The sequence below is a fragment of the Paramisgurnus dabryanus genome, chromosome 16 (assembly GCF_030506205.2).
Source record: "Paramisgurnus dabryanus chromosome 16, PD_genome_1.1, whole genome shotgun sequence".
Lineage (NCBI taxonomy): Eukaryota > Metazoa > Chordata > Actinopteri > Cypriniformes > Cobitidae > Paramisgurnus > Paramisgurnus dabryanus.
In genome coordinates this window covers 36100295-36120834 of record NC_133352.1, presented here as the reverse complement: position 1 = coordinate 36120834, position 20540 = coordinate 36100295, and the positions used below count along the sequence as shown (strand labels likewise).

At 39.5% G+C, this 20540-nt stretch overlaps 1 protein-coding gene across 1 annotated transcript; it reads left to right on the top strand.

The window, feature by feature from the left end:
* Nucleotides 1-17167: 17167 nt before the first annotated feature.
* Nucleotides 17168-19672, top strand: LOC141280892 (uncharacterized). Its single transcript, XM_073812162.1, has one exon. It carries the CDS (start codon nt 17497-17499, stop codon nt 19075-19077), a length of 1581 nt encoding a protein of 526 aa, XP_073668263.1. The 5' UTR covers nt 17168-17496; the 3' UTR covers nt 19078-19672.
* Nucleotides 19673-20540: the final 868 nt, after the last annotated feature.

Here is a 20540-nt window from a genome sequence, read left to right as displayed (position 1 = left end):
TAATTATCCATCGTCTAACAAGGAGAAATGTATGCCTCTTCTGCTTTTGGTGTCTCCCCCCGGGCTCGCTCTTTTCCCCACCACGGTCATCATTACCTGCTGGCCCTACGGCTGTAACACTTTTCAATGTTTTTAAGATTGTTCATAATCTGATGCTTTTTCTCTTGACCGTATTCTCGTTAGAGCAGAGTCATTACCGTCTTCTCTGTGAAAATGATTCCTTTGACTCTAGCTGCTGATTCTTTGAGTTAACATGATAGACATCTAACACACTGTAAAACACAGATCCAGTACTGTAGCTTTTCACAGTCCGCTAATTTAACAGGGTTAACAGGGTCCACTGGAGACTGGAGAGAAATGTCAACAGTATTTTTGTGTTGTTGAGCTGGGGACGGTGCTCTAAGCAAACCATCTGTTTCTCTACCTGACCTTTCCTTTAATTGCTCAAATTGGACTGAAATGAAACTCTGCCTCCAAAGTAATGCTTGTCCGGTGTCGTCGTGAACGAACAAACGATTAAATGTGCAAAACAGCAGTGTTGCAGACTTTACTAACTAAAGATAGCAACATTCACACAATCCAGTTACTTTCAGTAATACAGCAGTTGTAGCGGAGTTGAATAGGTTGTGGTGGAGTTGAATTGGTTGTAGCGGAGTTGAATTTGTTGTAGCGGGGTTGAATTGGTTGTAGCGGGGTTAAATCGGTTGTAGCTGAGTTGAATCAGTTGTAGCTTAGTTGAATTGGTTGTAGTGGAGTTGAATCGGTTGTAGTGGAGTTGAATTGGTTGAAGTGGAGTTGAATTGGTTGTAGTGGAGTTTAATTGGTTGTAGTGGAGTTTAATTGGTTGTAGCGGGGTTACATCTGTTGTAGCGGAGTTGAATCGGTTGTAGCGGAGTTGAATTTGTTGTAGCGGGGTTGAATTGGTTGTAGCGGGTTTAAATCGGTTGTAGCTGAGTTGAATCAGTTGTAGCTTAGTTGAATTGGTTGTAGTGGAGTTGAATCGGTTGTAGTGGAGTTGAATTGGTTGAAGTGGAGTTGAATTGGTTGTAGTGGAGTTTAATTGGTTGTAGTGGAGTTTAATTGGTTGTAGCGGGGTTACATCTGTTGTAGCGGGGTTACATCTGTTGTAGCGGTGTTGAATCGGTTGTAGCAGAGTTGAATTTGTTGTAGTGTAGTTGAATTGGTTGTAGCGGGGTTACATCTGTTGTAGCGGAGTTGAATCGGTTGTAGCGGAGTTGAATTTGTTGTAGCGGGGTTGAATTGGTTGTAGCGGGGTTAAATCAGTTGTAGCTGAGTTGAATCAGTTGTAGCTTAGTTGAATTGGTTGTAGTGGAGTTGAATCGGTTGTAGAGAAGTTTAATAGGTTGTAGCAGAGTTGAATAGTTTGTAGCAGAGTTGAATCGGTTGTAGCAGAGTTGAATCAGTTGTAGCAGAGTTGAATCGGTTGTAGCGGAGTTGAATCGGTTGTAGCGGAGTTGAATCAATGTAGTGGGGTTAAATCATGTAATCTGATTATTATGTAAGTAAGAAATAATTGAATCCAGTCCTTTGAATGATTTGAAAACAACGCACCCCCAATGTGCATTTATTAAAAAATAATGCATACCGATGGAACATGTCTTAACCAGTCAGAATAAAGCTTAAAACAGCACCCTGGTATATCTTAAAAATATAAAACGCTACTTGCTACTGTAGCTTTAAGGGTTAAAGGACAGCTTGATATTGAAACTGTAGTTTGCCAAATATACTCCTAATATAAACTGGCATCGCAATACTGCAAACAGCAAATAAGAGGAAAAATAAAAAGGAAACAGAGATGAAATAAATCTCAGCTGCTTCCCACCTGGCTCTGTTCGACAAGTGAACACCTGCTCCATCAGGTTCACTACAGATGGCTGAGGTGAGTCTTTTGTCTGTTAGTAGGAACCCTTTTCTCACTCCATCTCTGTGTCTCTCACCCTCACTGGCCCTTTTTCAAAGAGCATACTAGAGCTTTTACAGTATGTATAATGTGAGCTGTATGGATTTTTTTCAGTATGCTTGGGATGGCCAGATGACCAACTGCATTTGCTAAAATGTGCCGTATGCTACCAAAATATTTCCACAAATCAAGATTTGAATGTAAAATAAATGGATTTTATGTCTGAGCTATAACTGGACATCACTTATTAATTACAACATGCAATATATTGAAGTCACATGACAAAAACAGCATACAGTTCCACTTTAGAGTATAGATACAGTAGCAGTGGTGGCCGGTGACTTCTCTTCAGAGGGGCGCAAATTCAAAACATATGTTCGAAATCTCATGTGCTTGACTCGTCATGTTAAAATGTTTTTGTTGCGCCGAACACATATTTTGTTTTCATGACGAGTTACACACATGTGGGGCTACAGTAAATGTGTAGAGCTTCACATCGTGTGCCCTTGAAACAGAAGTCACTGGCCGCCACTGACTACAGCATGAATCTAACCTTTTCTAGCATATTTACTACATATTAAAAGCAGTATTGAATCCTAAAAGTGTTTCTTTTGTGAAACAAGTGCATGTAAATGTAAAAACATCTTATTCAACAAATCATCTTAGATGTTCAATACAGTCGATTCAGTCATATCTAAAATGAGAGGCCTGACACTGTATGCGCTCATGTATGAAATATAACAATATATGAACTGTTCATGTATTTGAACTGAATGATTGCAAATGAATATTTTCTGGATTTCTTCAATATTCTAACACTACATTTGTCTTCATAAGGCAGATGGTGGAAGTAGAAATGAGGTAAAGAGTGTTTCTTGGGTGTGAAGTCTTCAATCCAAAACGTTTTCCACGCTCAACACTTTTAATTAACATGTTTATCCATGGACATTAATACAGTGCTAATTGCAAGATGTTTATTTCACAGCATTCAATTAACATGCTCTGTATCCAGCAGAAGAAATGACTCATCCTTACTGATCATTATGGAGCTGAAATCTTTCTTTTTGCGTCCTAACAAACAGAACTGTTAGACCAGTCGCAGTGTGTCCACGCTCCAGATTCGTCCATGTGCAGTATTCAAGTACTTGTGAAATAACACGTTTCAATATAGGCTCTGATTAGAAATGCAACCCTCCTGCCGGGACTGAACAAAGATTCATTTGGATCCTCTACTTTTATAAGGCGGCTTCTCGCTATTTTGCAGTGTTGTAAAGCAGCAAAACATGTTATAGAACAAACAATAGAGACAAATATGTTAATTTTAAGATATTTTGTTTATCAGCACATATAACCTGGCATGATCCATAACATCAACAAGCCCAACAGAAGCCATGTCTTTATTTCCAATTATACCACAGGGCTGTTAAATGGTTTATTCTGATTGGTTGAGAAATGTTTAACAGTTATGCATTATTTTTTGATTATCCTATCAAATGTCTTAAAATAACCAACTTAGCAATGTCTGTGGTAACTGTGGTATAAAAGAAATAATTGATAACGGTCAGTTGAATAATTTGAAAATAATGCACACCCGCAGTGTAACTTTGATTCACATTGTGCCGCATTACACACTTTGGGTGTGCATTATTTTCGAATAATTAAACAGCCTGTTGTCAATTATTCCTTACATAAACACACACCTGACCTGTCAAATGTCTTAAAATAACCACCTGAATAATGTCTGTAGTAACCGTGGTATAAGAGGAATAATTGATGATGGGCTGTTAAATTATTTGAAAAGAATGCACACCCGCGGTGTAACTCTGATTCACACTGGTGCCCCATTATACACCTTGGGTGTGCTTTATTTTCGAATAATTAAACAGCCTGTTGTAAATTATTCCTTACCTAAACGCTTAAATGTCTGTAGTAACCGTGGTATAAGAGGAATAATTTGAATTATGTAAGGAATAATAAAAACATAAATAAAAAATAATAAGTTGGGTGTGCATTATTTTCAAATAATTCAAAGGACCAGATTTAATTATTCCCCTTATACCACGGTTACCACAAACATTGCTCTGGTGGTTATTTTAAGACATTTGACAGGTCAGGTTAAGAAAAATAGTCAACACCTTTGGAACATTTCTCAACGAATCAGAATAAAGCATTCAACAGACCTGTGGTATAAGTAAGGAATAATTGACGACATGCCATTGAATTATAAGAAAATAATGCACACCCAAGGTGAAACCGCGGGTGTGCATTATTTTCAAATAATTCAAAGGACCGGAGTCAATTATTCCTCTTATACCACGGTTACCACAAACATTGCTCTGGTGCCTATTTTTAAGACATTTAACAGGTTAGGTATGCGGTTATCAGAAATTAATGCATACCCACGGAACATTTCTCAGCCAATCAGAATACAGCATTCAACAGACCCGTGGTATAATTGATAATAATGCACACCTAAGGTACTAATGTGGCACGACACATATAATTTTCCCACATATAAAGCCGCTTTAAAAGTGAATTACCAACTCACTCCTCACCCCATCTCAAGAAGAGAGAAAACTATCATTTTGTTTTTATATTTTTTTTACGATCTGTTAGGGACAAATGAAAACTAAAAAAAGAATCACCCACCCGTACGAGACTCTTCCTCTCTGTAAAATTGAGATTGTCAGGTTCAACCGGGGTAGTGTATGTGAGTTTGGGCAGGGTTTAGCGGGGTCAGGATAGGTTTGCTGTAGAGAGAGTCGCTAAGGGCGGCTGGCGTTAGGGTCACGGGCCTGCAGATAGCTGGGTAATGAAGCATTCCACACAGCTGGTGCTTTCCCAGGCATCCCTGGAGTAACACCATTGAAAGAGGAAAGGTCAGCATTAGAAAGCAAAAAGAGCAAAAGACAGAAAGGGACATGGAAAAACACAGCAAGAGAGAGAGCCAATGAGGGCGTGAGCGAGCAGGAAAGAGAGCAAAGTAAAGTAAAAATAATAAAGCTAGATTTGAGCTAGTATTGATGATGGGAGCAAAAAGTGCACATGGCTGAATATGTACTGTATTTTACAAAGTAAGAGTGCACTCAAAAAAATAATAAAAACTACTTTGAGATAAACAAAAAAGAAGAAGAAGAAAGTGAATAAAGCAGTGTACAGCCATTACACAAAAGAAATGGACTATGGAGTTCATCTCATCTCACTGTACTACAGTCATACGATAAAGTAGTGAAGGGAAACCAGAAAGAATCAATAATCTGAACGAACAATCTGTTCCGGGTACTTTATGATGTGACTGTGGTAATTATTACCTGATCAATAAAGAGTTTGTTGTGTAAAGGAGGTTTTATTTAGACATTTTAAATGCATGCATAGAGATTGGATGCAGCAGTTTATTATCCAGCGGGCCTGTGTGCTCTTATCATTAAACACGCTCAAATGTTGTGACAAACAGCCATGAAGGTAAAAGCAGGACAATAAACTAAAAGTGACAGCAGAAATCTCTGCCCAGTTTGACTTTCTATTTACTGTTACTGTAATCGACAGGCTCAAGTTCTGCGTGTCAAACTGCGATTGACTAACACAAGGTTGTGGTTGCCAAAAAACATGCTATGCATAATAAATGTGTGAATTTTAAATGAACATCAAGTTTCTTGCATATTTCATGAGACTACACGCTCCTCATGTCCAGTTCATCCTCGCTGCTTCCTCTGCTGATATGCAGTTATCGCTCGCTCTTCAAATATTTTCAATAACAGGATACTCGTAACAGAAATGTGAAACTGAGATAAAACAGATTTCTCTAAATAAATTCTAACCTGACATTCACTCAGTTGCCATGGGAATCACACGCACCTCTGATTGTGTCACCCGGGTCATCCGCCCTCCCAAACCGCCTCACCTTGTCACAAGAAGCAATTTATCCATCCTGAGATGTGAAGACCAACACTATTTTCTTTTGCTTATTTGTGCCCTTGGATGTCAATGGTGTGCCCTGGGCACATGAGGTCAATATTAATGGGTAAATACAAACAATCGCACAGCCATATTTTCACATGATATTTCAGTGTTAATATCTGCACCTTAAAGGTCCACTGTGTAGATTTTAGCGGCTCAGTCCACAGCTCACCCCTCCCTTTTGAAATGCATAGAGAAGCTACGGTAACCACCACAGAACGAACACGGCATCGTCTGAGACAATATAGTGACAAAACACCATCTATAGAGCAGTTTGTCCATTTAGGGCTACTGTAGAAACACAATGGCGTGAAATGATGACTTCCATGTATGTAAATAAAAGCAGCTCATTTTAACAATACATTTAATTTTGTAGGGTCTTTATACACCACCCATAATGTATATTATATTGCATTTATGTCTAGAGATCCTTAGAAAAGTTACACCATGCATGTTAAACACAAAACACCTGCAGTCTGGTTTAAACAAAAGCTGTGTGCTTTTAAACAGCACTGTTCTGTTAACTTTACAGTTCAATAATGTCTTTTAAAATAAGTAAGCCTCAGTATAGATATAAAATCTAATTTGTCAGGTGATATTAATAAAAAGAAGGTGGAATTGCATTTAGAAATGTAAGTTTCTACAGATTATGACAGCTATATTAGATCAAAAAATGGAAAAGAACATTGATGAGGTGACTTCTTCACATTTATCTAACTATCATTACTAACATTACTTTTACATTTACTCTTGAAGGAAAACAGCTTTTCTTGAATGTGTTCAATTCATTCCTATGGCTCCAAACTAAAGTTTTATTTTGTGCCACCATACTCGTGTAACTACTCAGGTAAGAGTCTTTAAATAGGGAAAACATTGAAGTGTTTGGTGGCTTTTAAATTCATCACTGTTTGGACCCATAGGAATGAATGGTGCTAGGCTAAATGCTAACACATTCACGATGAATTAAGATTACAAAGATTAAAAATGCATGCATTGAAAAAAGATAAAACACTGTGGTGTTTTCCTTTAAAAGTTTGAATTCATTTTAATGAATTTTAAAATACATAGTTTATTCCAATCTCTCAAATGTTGCTGTTTACATTACTATTCAAAATAAAGGACATAAAATGACATTGAGGCTGTTGTAGATACATTCACTGAAATGTCTTCTTGTTATGTGTCTGATTTGTAGTTCAGTGTCTGTCTGCAGCCCATGGTCCAGGAGAAATATTTTCTTACTTTATTAAGTTTTGCCATAAAGAGCTGTTCAGGTGTCTGATTGCTGTACAGTTTCCGTATGTCTGATTTCAGAAGTCTGATGTATTCTTTGGTGCAAAATAGGAATTGCGGCATGCAAGTTATGCTTCAGTCGATCAGCAGGGCTTTACCTGATTTGCATTATTTCTATAGTTAAACAGGTGCTAAAACAACACAGAGAGCATTTGTAAACAAATAAACAAACCTTCTTTGATCTTTGTGTGATTATCAGCATTGATCACAGCTTCAATGACTCGTATCTGCATCAGTCAATTAACCTTGTTTAAAAAGATTTACACTTTTTACACATACATGATTTTACCACACATACATTTACTTTAATTTTTAAAACACACTGAAACGATTAAAATCAACGTGTTGACAGGACTAATATGTTAATTATTTATGCATTACCAGCTTTATAGACGTACAGACTGTAAAACTCAGATCTCACGTTTGTTATGAATTTGAATATAAATATTGCTCTTCAAGAAGCTTTACGACACATTGCTTTACAGCAGTGATATCAAAGCTCATTGGCTCTTGCGTGCCATGTCACAGATTTGCGACATTGCCATCTTTCAGTCGATGTACTATTGAATTTGAAATGTGCGTCTTGATAGAGAGAAGCTGGATTAAAGTTCTGGTGGATTAATAACTTTAATATTTCTCTGTACTTTATAAGAGACTGCAGAACATTTTAACTACTTTTTTCAAAACTACTTTTGGTACTGCTTTTGATATTTCGCAATAAATAAATGATTGTAATAACATTTGTCTGTCTTAATGCTTTTTATTTCTAACAGTACATGATTTTAATAAACTGTTTAGGAGGAGGACTGTAGCATTTCTGTCCTTTATGTTGCTCAACTTAAAAATGATACATTATGTATTTTACATTTTTTGGTATGAGAAGGGTTTGGGTTTAGGATGGTTTGGGGTAGGGTTAGGGTGGTAACATTATCGATGGGGAAATTATGCCGCAATCTTTTGTAGCTGTAAAAACTTAATAATGTTATAATTAAATGTTGCAAATACAAAAAATAAGGTTTGTGTTTTGAAAGTTACGTATTAACAGTTAGACCAGGTTGAACACTCAGCACAGAGAATACAAAACACGAGGACAGAGTTTAAATAGAATAAAATAACAGGTGACAAGTTCATTCACTACACACGTCTGTGTTCACCCCACCCATCACAGACTCATCTGAACCAGGCTCCCTTTTCCATTTTCATTACAGTGGTTCACAATGAAGGTCAGTCTTTATGAATCACATGAGAACAGAGACGTTTCTTTATTCCTGCATAATTAAAGCTCAGCCAGTGCACACTGGCGAGAGTTCTCACGATTCAATAACCGACAGAGATAAATCATCTCAACTCCACAGCCGCAGGAGGCAAAAGACTGTAATAATGTAAAACACAAAAACCCCCAACATGCACACGCGGCGTATTACTGATGGTAAAAACACCAGGTCACAGTCAGCAGAAAGCAACGGGGACAAACATACAGTGAATGAGAAATAGAAATCAAGGTTGGCTAAATTAAGACAAGGTTCTTTGAGATGTCATGCATTGAAAGAGTGTGATTAGAGTTAATTCCCATCTTCAAAAAGTAGACGCTTTAATTATCTAGAAGAATGCCAAGATCACCTCTCCGCTCTCCAGCTTTCTTATCCAAAACACTGATGTGACCGCAGATTATTGGAGGTCTGCCGGCCCGCGCCAACTCTTTATAAATGAGTCTGCTGGTACTCATAGTGACTTCTAATAGAAATTACAGTTACACATTACAATCTTCATATTACAAGTTCTTATAATTACTACCGTAATTAGTAGCAGCTCCACAAATTCATTAAATGATAAGTAGTTCATTAGTATTACTCAGCAATTACTTGCATTATACCACAATGAATATGCTAATTTACCACGTGAACAATTTCGCTCTCAATACATTATTGTTTAATTTAAATAAATTACAAAGAACTTAGTTTTTTTTCTGGGTGCTTTATATTCCGTTCAACTACCTTCATTAAATATTTTGCTCAGAAATTTCTAATCTATTAGGACATGGCTCATTTGTTGCCCGATTAGATGAAATAAGGCCAGATAAGGCTCCTCGCAGAAATGCTAATCGCTTATTTAAACACGCAGACTCAAATTCATAGACATTTTCATCAGTGCCAACGTGTCTCTGAATCCGCACAAGAATTCATTTCAAGCATTAGGACAGAACTTGCATGCCAATAAATTGCATTTATCAGCCGTTTGCTTATTTGTGCCAAAGCCGAAAGACAAGCGCACGGCCAAAGTCCTCGCCTCGTGCCATCGATCATGATGTTGGATTAACAACCACGCCCCCTCGATCAAAACAATTACCATTAAAGTTCAACTTGTTGATTTTATTCCCAAAGGCCATAAATCACTTCACTGTGTACAAAGTTTCCATCTGCATGGCTCATGTCATGTTTCTCTACTATACTGTACTGTAGGTTTGATTGTTTTTACCTTTTCCACCTTCTTCTTGCTCTCTTGTTTTCTTTCTGTTCAAACCTTTCAGCCTTTTGCCTAATGCAGCTGCTACATTTCAAATCTTCAGAGCGCCACACCATAATTACATTTGGTCAATAAAAGTGAGTCGTTTCAAAATGAGATCTTGGTATAAAATATTGATCCTAATATTGATTGGTGTTTCAGCTTCTATTTGAAAGATGCCATGTTGCAGTGATCACACAGAAACAATTTTAAATATGACAAATATATGCACACATGGATACTTTTTAAATGAATTTACAATATTCATAGTGGGGTCCAAATGTATGGGATTATTTATGTATTAGGGATGGGAAGAGACCCTAATTCGCTTGGTGCATCAGCATAAAACCTTAAAGATGCAATGCATGGGTTTATAATGTGCATCGGATACAAATTAGCATTTGCATCCCCATGCATTGTTTTTAACCTATTTTGCATTGGTAAAAAAAAAATTTTTTAAATGTATGTATAATTATTAATAGATGCACTATACTTTTAATTTTTAGAAGCTGACCAATATTTTGACATTGCTTTCTCCTCTCTAAACTGTTGCTAGTTGCTGCTGATGTATTATCTGCTGATGTATCACAACACTATGAAAATCGAGGCATGTCATGAAAGTCACATAGAGCAGAAAATAACATGGCAGAGCTGCATCCTCCACCAAGTAATTCCAATGTGTGGAAACGATCTGTTTTTTATTGCATCATACTGCATTGAATGACATCGTGTTGAACCGAATCGAAATCGGACTGCACTGCATCATAATGGGGTGAATCCTGTTGCATCGGTAGCTGCTTCATCAGGGAGCTACACTGCGACCAAAATGGTCGCATATGCGACCTTTTGAACTGCCGTTGCGACCCTAATTTTTATTGGGTCGCAAATGTGCTACCTAATGTTTTAGACAATATGCTAAGATTTACTATGAGCATTTATTAAAACAGAAATGTGGATTTTAAGAATACGTTTTATAACATGCTCTGAGCCATCAACACGTTGGCTTCATTTTGCGTGAAAGCACGTCGTGTCTCTCCCTATGAGTGTGCGTTTGCGTGCTCAGCTGTTTCTCAATGAATTGGGTGCGACACGACGCAAGCGCAGTGTCTTCCATGTTTCTGAACTTGAGCAGAGGTCTTTCTTCACTGAGGACGCGGGACTCGTATGGTTCCGGGTTTATATTTTAAATGGTCTGTCGGGTCCGGTTAGGTTCTAGTTTAATTACTTTGGGTCCCAAGTCTGATTAATGTTGTGTTTATAACCCGAGTCGATCGGAAAACGGCCATGAGCGCTACCGCGCTAAAGCTCGAGTGCAGATTCAGCGTGCCTTCGGTTTCTATGGCGATGGTTCTTGTTACGACCACGCGCTGCATTTGCTTTTTATGATCTTATTATTAATAAACCATATCTTTTCTAAAACCATATCCATATTAAGTTTGGACAGAGATTGTAGCCAGTGTTCGAATTATGTCAAAGCTTATGGGGGGTCCCCTAGCTAAGCCCCACCCCCCGGCCAAGCTCCACCCCCCTCATTATAGGGTTGCTGTGATTTCACAACGTAAGATGTGATCGTCCTTGATCAACAATCATCTGATCCTGGTTTTAATCAAAGAAACCCCAAATTACCCTTAACTCAAACTCTAAAAAAATGTTTACCCCTCAAATTTGTGTGAAACACTGGCAAGGGCAGAAATTTTAAACAAAATAGGGGTGACATAGGGTGGACTCATTCTTAAATTACATAATTTTACTATATAGTAGTGGTTAAATGGATGATCACATTGCGTTTTTTGAGTCATAGATCGAATAATTTTCGGATCAGCAAAACTGGAAATTATTAGCATATAAAAATAGAAAAGAACAAAGTTACAAATAAAGCAAGATCTAACAGTAGTATTTAGGTACATAAATAGAATCAAATGAATAATAACACTGTCTTCTTCACTGTATAAATTAAATATAATTAATCTTTTTAAAGATACATAATTTTAAAGATAGTTATCATGCCACCAGGTTGAAGGTTGCTGTCCCCAGCACTCACAGCAGCCCCATTCGCGTAATTTGCGGGTGGTATACGTCCCCACCGCTTTATGACCTCAACTTCCGACCACAAAGTAATTCTTGCGTTCATAATCATAATTAGGGTCCATATTCATTTAAAACGCATGGACAACGCATGACGCGCCGCCGCCTTCTGCTTTTCAAAGAGGTCGCCTGTGAACACGAGTTTTGTTTTAGACGCGTCTATATTTGAGTGCACTTGCCGCACGTTTAGATTTAAAATAAACTTGAGCGCAACTTGATACGAACGGCCTCTAAAAGGTAAATGTCGTATTTTTTATATCTACCGGTAAGATATATATGTAACAATGATTTATCTATTAATAGTTATTCTTCATCTATTTCATGCAAAACTCTAGGGGAAAAATATAGGGGAAAACATTTGTTCCTTTTCAGCAGTTTTTGAATAAGTTTAATTGAATAATTTTAAAATAACTTATGGTAGGGCTGCACGATTATGGCAAAATCATAACTGTTTTAGACTATTTGCATTGAATTGGAAATGATATTTTTGGAAAATATATTAATTGCAAGGCTGCAAAGAATAGTGCACTGAGGATTTAATTATATTATTTTAATATAGTCAGTGGTGAACTAAAGTGGGCCGGTCTAAGACATGAAACTCCAGGGCTGAAAAGGAGTCCCACTTCGTCCCTGCATGTTACATTTTTCCAAGGTTTAAAAAAACACATGCAAAAAAAACTTTCTACAAATAATTATTTATTTCTGAAAGATGTGTAGTTGAGCGATAGGCTAAGTATTAAAGAGACTATCATTTATTATCATTTAAGCGTGATTTCTTCTGCTTTCCCAATAAAATATTTTGTGTGACTGGGTTGACCAGCCGTCAGTCTGAGTGGATAGCTTTGCCACTGTTATGAAATAATTGTTTGAGAAGATTTTTTTAAAAACCCTTAAACCTAAAGATTACTAAAGATTCTTACCGCAACTGAGGTAAAAAATACTCCACACGCAGATAGAGACATTAACTCGTCTGTCAATTCCTCCAGAAAACAGCATGAGGCGCACTTGCGAGTTTCTTTATTTCAGACAGAAGTCATTTGAATTATTTTATTGCGAAATTGGGACAAATAATGGACAGTATTGCTTTGTGACACGCAAAATGAGGATTTTAAATTTATGTAGTATTTTAATTTTAATAAAAACCAGAGGACCCCCCTAATTTATATTTTTGTGCTTTATGGGGGGTCCCTTAAGGCTTATAGGAGGTCCGGGACCCCCCCAGACCCCCTTCAATTCGAACACTGATTGTAGCAAAAAGCAATGCTAATATCAAGCCAATTGCACTGAACGAGCAAAGCAATGTAAAGTCTGTCACCGGGACAGCAAGTAGACTTTTAAATCTGAAATAATGAGTGGATTAAGCTTTTTAAATCGGCAAGAGAGAAATAGAAAGATAGAGCAGAAGCAGTAAAAGTGCCTATCTAATAGAAATTATTACCATTATAACATCAGTCATAACATCAGTCACATTTATAATCTATAGACCTGCACTGTCTATTAATATACTATACATAGTATTGTATTATATTGAGTTTGATAAAAGGGGTCTAATTGCTTCATATATGCAGTGCAAAAACAGTAAGTGTTTTCGTGGTGCTTTGACAAACAGTGTCAGCTTTGTTAATGGCAAAGAAAGTTTAGGGTGGTTAGATTGATGAAATATAATGTGAAATTAATATTAATTTTCAATGAATCAAAGTATTGTGTTGTGTCACACATTATTAGTTCTACGTCACATGTTATATAGACCATTATTTGTCAGGGGGTAATAATTGCTCTTTTCACCGGCTACCACCACCAAGTACATTTCAGATCTGTGGGAAACACTGCACATTTAAGAAAACAAGGCGGCATGTGGTTTAAAAGATGGCAAGTAAAATAAAAAGCATATCTGTATGCAATACAGTTTCATTATTGTTCATTATTATCCAGAGCGCCTTAATATAACTTGAAAAAAATATGTGCGACCAAATCATATTTTGCGCCAGTAACTGAAAAAGTTGGTAGCGCAAGTGCCACCAGTGGAAAAGGTTAGTGTAGTTCCCTGTTCATGCATCTTTTATGTATTGTATTGTAGGCTATTCATCGAGATGGGTATCGCATCGACCTCAGTTATGAAGATTTACATCTGTAATATTTATGTTTTTGGCAGACACCTTTAACTAAAGCAACTTACAGGGCCTTCAAAGTTAACATTTTTCATGTGCATGGGAATGAACCCAAAACCTTTTGTGCTGCTAATGCAATGCTCTATCAGAAACACATTACAAAGTTTACATCTGTAATTCAATAATTAAATGTGTGGCACTGACTGTGGTAACTTCGGATATCCTGTGGTCATCAAATTGCCGATTTTCTCAACTCCATAGAAACACGCAGGATGCTCTTTGGAATTTTTTTATCATGTTAGCATGACTTAGAACATGCATACTGAGGAAAAATGTATACCCTGTAATGCAATGTAAGTTCCTTTGCATAAAAGCATCTGCTAAATGCATAAATGTCATTATAGCAAATGTCTTACGCTAACTGCTAACCCAGATATTGTCTTTACTTAAACAATGAGGTAAACATCACTTAATATTTAGATTTTTTGACATAATACTTAAAATTCTTAGTTCATTTAACTTTTAAGCGTATATAATTAATTGAACTAAAACAAATTAAATTAACTTGCATTAAACTGATCAGTTCATGATAGGAACTGTAACTATTTAGTTACAGAATTAAGAATTAAGTTAGTTATTAAGTTAAAGTCAGTCATACATTTTGTGTTATAATACTATTTATAACACTAAAAGTCATTTTAAACTAATTAAAAATAAAAAAAACTTTGAACTTAGTTAAGCGGAGATGTTGGACAGAGCAATTGATATTACTAGATATTTCAAGTTAAATATTTTATTGAAATTTTAGATTAAATGTTCTCTTTTTTTAGTTCACATTACTTCATTTTTTTATGTCAACAACTTTTCAAATTCAACTTAAAGTTCAGGTTTCCAGTGCAAATGAACCCTCAGACATACCTTTATTTAAAACTACCAAATTAACCAAATAACAGATTGCAATTGTAAAGAGTGCATTAAATGCTCATAATTATCAGTTAATATTTAAGCATTTATAGATGACATGTAACATAATCTATATAAGTCTCTGTCAACAGACTGAACTCAATGAGGCATTGCATTGACAGACCTCATCGCTTTTCTGCAGTCTGGGTGTGAAATAAACCTACTGTACTGTACGCTCACCCGTTCACCCTCCTCCCTTCTGCCAACCTTTCCTCTCTGCAGCAGAATACATTTTTTTGAAATGACCAAAGTTGACATCTTGGTAAAAAGATGTGCTGTGTTTTCTCTGTTCCTCAGCCTAGTTATGTCCGAGTAAGACCACAGCACAGTACATTGCGTTAAGCAGGCACATCCACCGAGAGTCACCAATCTCACGCTGCTTAAACAGCCGTGACCCTGTCTGGCCAGATGGCAGATGGGTGATGAGGCAGACTCGGACCTTCAGTACCTCTGTTGCTATGAGGCTTGGACACTTCTCTTCAGGTATGTACTGGGTCTTTTGTTCGGCGAATGAAACGGGACAAGCTTTCAAAGCCCGCTGGCAGTGCAGAGCGGAGACGGGAGACACTTCCAGTACCAGCATATGCCTCCGGAAGCCTGCGGTTAATCCGTAGTCTGCTGACATACTGGAAGTGCAGAATCCTGACGTTCCGCTGGGAAATGTGAAAGTGGATCCAATTGGATGATAATGATATGCAGGGCGTGAGAACGTCTTTGATGATTTTCTCACAGTACAGCACAGGTTCTTGTTACAGGCCTGAAGTTGCAGCAGATAGGAGGACTCTTGCTCAGAGAGTGAGGAAATTAGTCCGAAAAGTGTCAAACACTGTTCGTTTAATGAGACCGCAGTAGAGAAGTCATGTCCGTCAGTCACACCAGAAGAAACTGATTTACCATAAATCTTCTGGAAGACTATGAAGGAAAATCAACTGTATATCAATTCTAAATTTTGCTGAAATGAAACCACTCACGCCAAACGCCAAACAGGCATGTGTATTTAAATCTGATGTTAATTAAACAGATACAAGAGAAACAAACACAGATGTCTCTATTGTTGATGTTCAGTGATGTTTATTGAAGTACTCAGCTAACTCGTAGTTTATCCACAGAGCGGATTTGTATAACACTACGGGTCAAGGCAAATTAAGAGAGCTGACTATTCATTACCCTGCCACCCTAAAAACAACCAGCAGTCCAAGCCCTGATTGCTCAAGTGCTAGATTTTAATTGCACTGAAAGACAAAAGAGATCCTCTTGAACAAATAGTTGTTTTTGATAAATGTAAAGCAGATGTGAGACAGCTTAACTAGAAAGTTTTTATGAAAACTTTACAGCAGATAAATAGCAGACCCACAGTCTAATGCTGCATAAACACCAAACATTAATGGTACATTCCCACACGGGTCGCCAGCGTTAACACTTCTCATTTACTTTGAATGGGTGACATCATGCGTTGCCGAACTGAATTTTGGAAATACTATATACACATTTCCTATATTTTCTGAATGTATTCTATTAAAGACACTAAGAAACAATTATATATGAATTGTGGTTTAATATCCGCTCAGTTCCAGACAGGCTAACTATTGCAGCATAAGTATATAACCCAGACGAGTTATGCAAATACTTTGTTCTGGACAAGCTAACTATTGCAGGACGTACATTTACCAGACAAATTATGTAAATGTGTTAGGACTCTGCCATAATCTTGTTGGTAATTATATCTAGTTTTGTATGGCAGGGTTCTAACAGTACAATGTTTTGTGTGGGAGAACGTGGTTTTGGTATTGTCATATTAGACCACGTTTTTCCCGTGTCTTGTGACTTCTTCCCTGCTCCCTTGTATTCTCTTGTCATTGTGTGTTATTTTTCCCCGCTCCCTTGCATTTTCCAGTCTTTGTTTTTATGTCTTGTTTAGTCTAGTGTTCTGTTCATGCATATATATATTTATATGTTTATGTGTATATATAAATATGTTTATGGTTTTGTCTTGTTGGTACTGTGGTTGTCTTGTGTTTGTATGTGTTTTACAGGTTCATGTGTGCTTCCCTCACAGGTGTTCCTGTTCAGTGTGATTGCCTCCTCTCGTCTTCCTCACCTGTTGCTTGTTATCCTCTCGTCTGATCTGTGTATTTAATCCCTGTGTGTCTAGTGTGTCTTTGCAAGTTCGTTTGTCAATATCAGTTTGTCAATGTCAGTACTGTGTATGTACTCGCCCGTTACTAGCTTTGCTAGTTTCTAGTTTAGTCTTGTTGTGTGCTTTTGAGACGTCTAGTTTGTTCATTTATTGTTTCCCTTATTCTGTGCTCTCTGCTGCCCAGGAGTCATTCTCTAGATACTGTTTCGGTGATCGCTGACTGTTATAGAGACAGAATTCTCCATCTGCCTGTTTAAGGACTGCAGTGCTATCTGCCAAGTTGTCCACTACTCTCTCCCACTGTTCGTTTGTCTGGCCGGAGCCCGAACGTGTGTGGCTTGTCTCCCCAGTGTCTGTGTGTGCTCCTCGCCCTAGCCGTCTGCCTCGGAGTGGCCTTTGCGCCCAGACGTGCCATTGTCTGTTTACATTCCTTATCTGTTAAATAAACATTTTCTGTTATCCGCACTGGGATCCATTTGCCTGTTTTCCCCCACCCTAACAGTACGAACTTGCCATAACTGGATCCCGCGGAAATGGACCTATCCTGGTCTGACTACAGAAGCTGCCAAGCGCATGTCCTGTTCGGCCTCCGGCAGAAGGGGGCCAATGTGAAGGATTTCGCTATGGACTTTTTGAGATCTGCCAAGTACTCCGGCTTCAACGAGGCAGAGTTAAAGGTAATTTTCAACAGCTGCCTCGACAAGCCCCTCACTACGGCAGAGCAAAGGACCCTGAAACCCCTGGGCTTCCCGGATACAGTGGAGTACTTGATGAACCGTGAAGAGCCAGGGGATTCTACTGACACCTCTCATCCTGTCCCTTTGCCTTCCATCCCGGAGGGCTGTGTTGTCGGGGTGATGACCCAGGAGTTCTCTGCGCCCTCCACATCGAGTCCGGTAAGCTCCGCCCCGCCAGTCAGCCTTCGGGGTAGTCGTCTGGCGAGACGGGGAAGGGGCATTCTGACCGGGGCGATCAGGCTGGGGAGGTCGTCTCTCGTCTCTCCGGCGCCGGAGACTACGCCCGATCCCAAGTCCAGACCTCTGTCACCTATCCTAGGGGGTCGTGTTGTCGGGATGGTAGTCCAGGAGAACTCTGCGCCCTCCAAATCGAGTCCGGTAAGCTCCGCCCCGCAAGTCAGCCTTCGGGGCAAACGAGAGCGAAGAGTGTCATGGGAATCTGCATCGGAAGGGTCTTCTACCGAGCCTATCGTTCCCACCACACCACCTCCTGCCATCGCTCTCACTGCACCGCGCCCAAAGAAGAAGAAGAGGAAGAAGGGCTCCTCCGCTCTTCAGCCAGCTGCCACCCCTCAGTCCGCTGAGAAGCAGCAGCCTCTGCCTTCGCCGGTGCAGCCTCAGCCAGGGTCTATCCAGCCTGTGTTGTCTCCGCAGCCGCCCGCTGCGCTCCCTGTCAGTGACCCTGTGTCGTCTCCGCAGCCGTCCGCTGCGCTCCCTGTCATTGATCCTGTGTCGTCTCTGCAGCCGCCCGCTGCACCCCCCGTCATTGATCCTGTGTCGTCTCTGCAGCCGCCCGCTGCACCCCCCGTCATTGTCCCTGCCTTGTCTCCGCTGCCGTCCGCAGCCTCCCCTGTCATGATTCCTGTCTCGCCTCCGCAGCCGTCCGCTGCGCCCCCTGTCATTGTCACTGTCTCCATGTCGTCTCCGCCGCCGGACGCGGCGCCCCCCGTCATGGTTCCTGTCTCGTCTCCGCAGCCGCCCGCTGCGCCCCCTGTCACTGTCTCCATGTCGTCTCCGCTGCCGGACGCAGCGCCCCCTGTCATGTTTCCTGTTTCCCCTCAGCCTTTAAACCCTGACCTTGTTGTTCCTGCCTTGCCCCAAGCTGTTTCCTCCCCACGAAACCCTGTTAGGCCTGCCCGGCCTCCACGCACCCAACCCTCAGCTACTCCCCGGGGTCAGAGGTCTCGTCCTGTACCCAGTCCCATCCCTCCTCCTGTGAACGTTGCTGTTCCCCCGCCCCCCCTCCCTTGTTTGTTGTTCTTGTTGTCCCACCCGAACCCTCTAGTTGTTCTGTCTTGTCTTCCCTTAATGGTGTTTGTCATGTTTTCGTGGGTGTTGTCCAGTGTCCAATCTGTCTTGTCCTGTGTCTCTCCTTGAGGGCCGCCAGGGGGCGTCCCTTGAGGGGAGGGTCCTGTTAGGACTCTGCCATAATCTTGTTGGTAATTATATCTAGTTTTGTATGGCAGGGTTCTAACAGTACAATGTTTTGTGTGGGAGAACGTGGTTTTGGTATTGTCATATTAGACCACGTTTTTCCCGTGTCTTGTGACTTCTTCCCTGCTCCCTTGTATTCTCTTGTCATTGTGTGTTATTTTTCCCCGCTCCCTTGCATTTTCCAGTCTTTGTTTTTATGTCTTGTTTAGTCTAGTGTTCTGTTCATGCATATATATATTTATATGTTTATGTGTATATATAAATATGTTTATGGTTTTGTCTTGTTGGTACTGTGGTTGTCTTGTGTTTGTATGTGTTTTACAGGTTCACGTGTGCTTCCCTCACAGGTGTTCCTGTTCAGTGTGATTGCCTCCTCTCGTCTTCCTCACCTGTTGCTTGTTATCCTCTCGTCTGATCTGTGTATTTAATCCCTGTGTGTCTAGTGTGTCTTTGCAAGTTCGTTTGTCAATATCAGTTTGTCAATGTCAGTACTGTGTATGTACTCGCCCGTTACTAGCTTTGCTAGTTTCTAGTTTAGTCTTGTTGTGTGCTTTTGAGACGTCTAGTTTGTTCATTTATTGTTTCCCTTATTCTGTGCTCTCTGCTGCCCAGGAGTCATTCTCTAGATACTGTTTCGGTGATCGCTGACTGTTATAGAGACAGAATTCTCCATCTGCCTGTTTAAGGACTGCAGTGCTATCTGCCAAGTTGTCCACTACTCTCTCCCACTGTTCGTTTGTCTGGCCGGAGCCCGAACGTGTGTGGCTTGTCTCCCCAGTGTCTGTGTGTGCTCCTCGCCCTAGCCGTCTGCCTCGGAGTGGCCTTTGCGCCCAGACGTGCCATTGTCTGTTTACATTCCTTATCTGTTAAATAAACATTTTCTGTTATCCGCACTGGGATCCATTTGCCTGTTTTCCCCCACCCTAACAAAATGCTTTGCTAAAGATAAATGTATTAAATGTTTAGACTTAAATTGATCGACTTTGCATTGACTTTGTATCTACTCGCACAAACTGTTGAATCACATTTGGTGTGTACGGCCCACACTGTAAAAAGGGAAAAGTTGGTAAACTTGGTAACAACTTAATTTTTTCTTCTACAGTGAAACTAAAGTGACATTTCAAGTTGAAAGAACATACATTTTTTATGTGTAACCAATTGAAATAATTTTTTTAGGTTGATCCAACTTTTCACTTTTTCAGTGCATAAGACTATGTTTACAAGACAACAATGTAGTAAAAAATATAAACGGAAAGAACAGAAAGTCAAACCGAACCTCTTGACGTTTAACAGAGTCCTGAAGGCTTTGAGACGTTGTGGCGCTCTGAGAAAATCCCAGGCCTTTCTGGTCATCAGTGAGATGAAGACTCTGTCCATGGTGCCTAGTTTGGCCTCCTACAATCATG